Raw genomic sequence first — 5,439 nt, forward strand, 5'->3', positions numbered from 1 at the left:
TCCTGGACCAGAATCCTGGTTGTTAATGTCTTCTGGAGTGGTCTAGGGCTGTTGTTTTTAGTGATACAGATATGAGTACACACTGACATTCTGACATGTGCCAGCAATGGAACTTAACCAGAAATTAAATGTTGAAATACTTTTTCCTGTAAAGCTTTTGTATTTTATATCCTACTGAAAATGATGTCACCTCAGTAGTCCACATTAAACCGAAGTTGGTAGGCTGCACCGAAAAGTCCCAGGAATTTTGCTGGTGATACTGTTGCTTTAACTATTTTAAATGTCCATAATCAAGAAACATGCTTTAGTCTATAAACCATAGATAATTGCTTTCCTACATTAATAACATGCACATTATTGATGTACAGTATAAACAATGGTTTTGAAATATAAAAGCCTGCTGTATACAGTAAAACAGACATCATAACTCATAATGTCACATTTACTTTGAGTTTATGTGACTTTTGTCATTCAAACTGAAAACAATAATAAGAATTGCAACCTAGCAAATTCAATTTACCTTCAACATGACTTATATACAGTATATAAATATAAAATGATTGGCAGCTTTCAGGTCAAGCCAGATTTATGTTTATTGTCATTGGAGGAAAGTACCCTGTCACACAACATAAGGAAGTTGGATGTTTTTTTTAACATGTGCAATCTGAAAGTAAGACTAAGCAGAGACGACACCAGCAGTAGAAGACGTGTTAGACAGCAGAGGTTTTAGTCATGGACACTTCACAAGAAGAGTGTCCAGTTTGTAAGGACAAAATAAGGAATCCGTCTCAGCCTTCTCCATGCTGTAAAAAAATGTAAGTGTGTGAATCACATTTTATGGTGGTTTTCTTGTCTTATGTAAACACTTTATCTCTATATCTTTCTCTATTTTATAACAGATTTTATGTAATACTGATATTTATTAAAATATAACTTATATCACTGAAAATAAGTCATACAGAATTTTAAAAGAGCTTTTGTATTTACAAATGTGTTTATTATAGAAATAGTACAGTAGGAAGGATCTGATAAGCTTTCCACTTTTGCTGGAATGTACATCATTTTATTCAATGAAATCTTCTTTTACTTGAACCTTGTGCTATATTTATCTTTGTTTTGAAGTTACCCTCTCCATAATAATGAATATGGCTTCTGATAAACAGCAGCAGTTCCCAGCAGTTAAAAGTGAAAGTTTTCTTCTGCAGGGAAATTCCATCACGTGACTCACCATGATTTCTCACAGTCAAATCTGTGGACATTAGGGGTGTAAAAATATATCCTGTCACAATGCAAAAAAATAAAAGATGTGGAAATGTTTAGCGGTATGGCAATTTGTTTACATTATGATGTCTGTTTGCTGTCAACACATGATCTCTGTCAACATAAAATGTTTTTTTTACATTGTGCTTTAACTGCATGCTTTAAAAATATCTCTCTTAGGGTTTAGTTTTATTTTATGTTAAAATTTAGTTTTATTTTAAGTGACCGATTCACTTTTTCTTAATTTACATTTCTCATTTTTTATTCTTCATTTAATTTTTATAATTTACATACCGAAGGTTCAATTAAACTTTGAATATTGTCTGTTTTTATTAAGTTACAGTAAAAAGGTTCTTGAAAATGTCAGTGTTTATTAAATAAATGTGACATTTGAATTTCAGTTTCATTTTCAAAATGGTTCAGATTATCTGTATACTATCGCAACCGTGAACCTAGTATTGTGTATTCTATTGATTTGAGAGCTGAGCGTAATAATAATAATAATAATATATGGTTTTAATCATTGTCTCTTTCTGTATTTTTAGAATTTGCCAGAGTTGCCTGGGTCAGTCTTTGCGCTTTAGAGCTCATTGTCCACACTGCAGAACTCCAGTAACTAATCCATTGGTAAGGGAACACACTGCTGTGTATCACCTGCTGGTTGATCAAAGACAGTGAGATGATGAACACTGTCCTGTACTTATTTCAGCATCCTGCAACTCATAGACGGGGAGTTCGGCTGCCTATCCTGATCGGGAATGATGAAATATTCAATGTACAAAGAACTGTTGGCTCAAACATACAAAAGTAAGTCTCAGTCGAATTCAACATGGAATCAGTCATTTTAGACATGTCATGAACGTTTTCCACATTGCATTTTCAATGTAATTATGACTATTATGACTTAAAACATCAACAGTCGCCTTCTCCAACTTCAAGCTGCTCAAGCAGCACTGACAAATGCTGCCAATCAAGCCAGTCTGCCCAATCTTGTCCCGGCGCCTGCCCTGCAACGTCAAGCCCCTCCCCTTTCAAATGCCACTGTTGCCATTATTCCACCTGTTCCTGCTCGACGGGCCAGACCTCAGCCTGCACTTATAATCACAACCATACAACCTGCAACTGTTAATGCTGTCCCAGCACCTCCAGCTTCACCAGCACCACTATACCACAACCCAGCACAAGAAAATCTGGAGGATGACCTTGATGACTGGTGAGTCCTATCTAAAAAATTAATTTAGTATGATGTGGTTTGGTTTGAATGACTGGATTTACAATGTACTGTTTAATTCACAGGCATTTTCAAACTGAGATCAATGAAATGGGAATGAGGCAGCAGGAGCAAATACAGGGGTACTGTAACTATTGTGTCACCAGGACTTGGTCTTGTATGACTAAAACAGCATACAGGAGACGTTGCACAAATGTGCTTTCCCTAAAAGGACTTTGGTTAAACTGTTAATTCTTCACTTACTTTGATGTTTTCAGCTCCACTCTGAGAACATTGGTGTGCCCCTACTGTCAGATGGGTGGGCTGGATGCTATGGAACTGCGGGTTCACTGCAATGCCCAACATGCCTATGACAGCACACATGTGGTCAGTCAGGATTCAGATCATTCCAATATCTAGTGTGTTGACTGACACTTCAGCTCATTAATGCACACTAATCCACTGATGGATTATGTCTCAAAATAGAATGTTCAAATATCATAAAGTGTTTGACATCTTTGTGGCTCAATACACTCAAAGCACTCACTTTTTTGCACTCTGGCGCCCTCTAGGTTTGTCCTGTGTGCGTTGTTTTGCCTCATGGTGATCCACAGTACTACAGCCGCAATTTTATTGGCCATCTTAACATGCGACACTGCTACTACATTGAGGATATAACTGTAAGTTATAAAACATAGAAATCAACGTTTTATAAATAACTGTTTGTTCAAACCCTGCCAGTGTTTTAACTTTAATACTTTCTTTTTTCTCATTGACAGAACATCCACCAGAATGATGAAGTCAACTTTCAGTGTGCCCTCATGGCGTCATTTATTGAAAACATCCCCATGTAACCATCATTTAAAAAAGTGCCGTAACCATGATTTTTGGTGTATTGATTACTATTTGACATTAGGGAAATGTTTTAAATTGCCATTAGTGAGGGTGGGCACTAGATTCTCTTATTTCTAGATAGCTTTTACTGTAATTGGTGCAGTATTATGTCATAAATATGATCCATTAGGAAGCGAGAGACTGTGTTTTGAATGCTAATATCTTCTATATGCGTATCTTTGGCAATGTTTTGTAGCACACTGGTTTATAGATATCAACATATTCATACTAAAAGTACGGTGGCCTACTAGTGCATATGACAACGAAATTTAAAATGCAAATATAAGTTCACAACACAACGCAATCAAGCTACAACACAACAGAATAAAGCCACAACACAACGGAATCGACCCTGATAGCACACATACATCTGGTTTACGTTTATTTGACTTCTGCATTTACATCTGCAAGACATCTACAATACATCGTTTGCTCATCTGCAATACGTCTCGGAGATGTCTGCTGTCAGACGTCATATAGACATCTAGAATATGTCTGTAAGATGTTTATGATATAGAATGGATGTACAACAGCTCTTTCTAAGATGTTTAGCAGATGCTTTTAAGCAGCAGATCTCCAGATCTTTAGCAGACGTATTACAGATGTTCAGACGTCTCCGAGACGTATTGCAGATGAGCAAACTATGTATTTAAGATGTCTTGCAGATGTAAATGCAGACTTCAAATAGATGTAAACCAGATGGATTGTGCTATCTGGGTCGAGTCACAACACAACGGAATCGAGTCACAACACAACGGAATAAAGCCACAACACAACGGAAATGCTCCCGACCACTAGGGGGCACCAAAGTTCTTATTATTGTTCTATATTTTTATGGGCACATTCGGCACTTCCGTGCTTGGTTCAGTGCAGACAGCAGCGGGAGAGAGATCCGGGAGAGCATTAAGGATTCTCACACTGATTATTAAAGCCGAGGACAAACATTCTAAGACTTTTTCTTTCAACTGTAGCGGATTCTAGTCAGAAAACAGCACACGACTGCTTAAGACCACTATACACATTAACACATTAAATTACTGATGACGACTGGACTTTCTGCTAAACCAACAAATCTATTGATTTACTGATATAGATGAGCAAGCTTGCATTATATTCCCGTTTCTTAAGTCATAAAACCGCAATGCTCACGTTTATTTACACTTGGTTATGCTTTAATTTTTTTAGAGGTTATGCATGCATAATAAAGGTTAAATAAATTGGTAATGAAAACAATATTTAATAGAGTAATCAATTATTCGTAACAGTAAAAAAACGAATGCAGACTTAAGTCCAGAGCTTGCTCACTGAAACTGAGATAGGAGACTGTGGCATTGTCTGGATCTAAATGCAGACTTAAGCCCATTGCACCTTGAGTCCGAAATTTGCGTCCGAAATTTCCGCGCGTTAAAAAATAAATACAACCTCACGTTGTGTCAATCACATTTACACACTGCCTCCGATATTTTCGTCCGTCATAAAAAAATTCGGACCAGGTTCGATTTTCTGCGTTTTTCGCATCCGTTAAGCATTTTGAGTGGCCTTTTTTAACCATTCAGAGACACAGTACAAACGAGAGCCAAATACGAAAAAACGCATACGACAATTTCGGACTGTATGTGCAAAGACCTTTAAAGTTGAAAAGTACTTTAATCAAAATAATAATAAAAAATACAATGTGTGTTGATCGCTGGATCGACATTTGATTGCTTAGCCATGTTTAAAACAAGACTGTATGTTCTTCTGTACCCTTACACACGCACGCACGCACGCACGCACGCACGCACGCACGCACGCACGCACGCACACACACACACACACACACACACACACACACACACACACACACACACACACACACACACACACACACACACACACACACACGCACGCACACACACACACACACACGCACACGCACACACACACACACACACACACACACACACACACAGCGTAAACTATAGCTTTTATTTTCGATTGACAATATTTAGCTTAAGATGGCTATCCTTTTTCATGAAGGAAAACGTTTCGTTGTAATTGCACCTGCTGCTGTGTGTTTTTTGTAAATAATTTGC

The 5,439-nt window shown here is 37.4% G+C and overlaps 1 protein-coding gene across 1 annotated transcript; it reads left to right on the plus strand.

Moving 5' to 3' along the window:
- The first annotated feature begins 672 nt into the window (after positions 1-672).
- On the plus strand, positions 673-5,155 carry LOC130565890 (uncharacterized). Its single transcript, XM_057353019.1, has 8 exons — positions 673-815; positions 1,806-1,887; positions 1,970-2,067; positions 2,180-2,473; positions 2,557-2,613; positions 2,749-2,857; positions 3,043-3,150; positions 3,250-5,155. The coding sequence occupies exons 1-8, from the start codon at positions 733-735 to the stop codon at positions 3,322-3,324; spliced, it is 906 nt and encodes a 301-aa protein (XP_057209002.1). The 5' UTR covers positions 673-732; the 3' UTR covers positions 3,325-5,155.
- Positions 5,156-5,439: the final 284 nt, after the last annotated feature.

This window comes from Triplophysa rosa, linkage group LG15 (genome assembly GCF_024868665.1).
Source record: "Triplophysa rosa linkage group LG15, Trosa_1v2, whole genome shotgun sequence".
In the NCBI taxonomy this organism is placed as follows: domain Eukaryota; kingdom Metazoa; phylum Chordata; class Actinopteri; order Cypriniformes; family Nemacheilidae; genus Triplophysa; species Triplophysa rosa.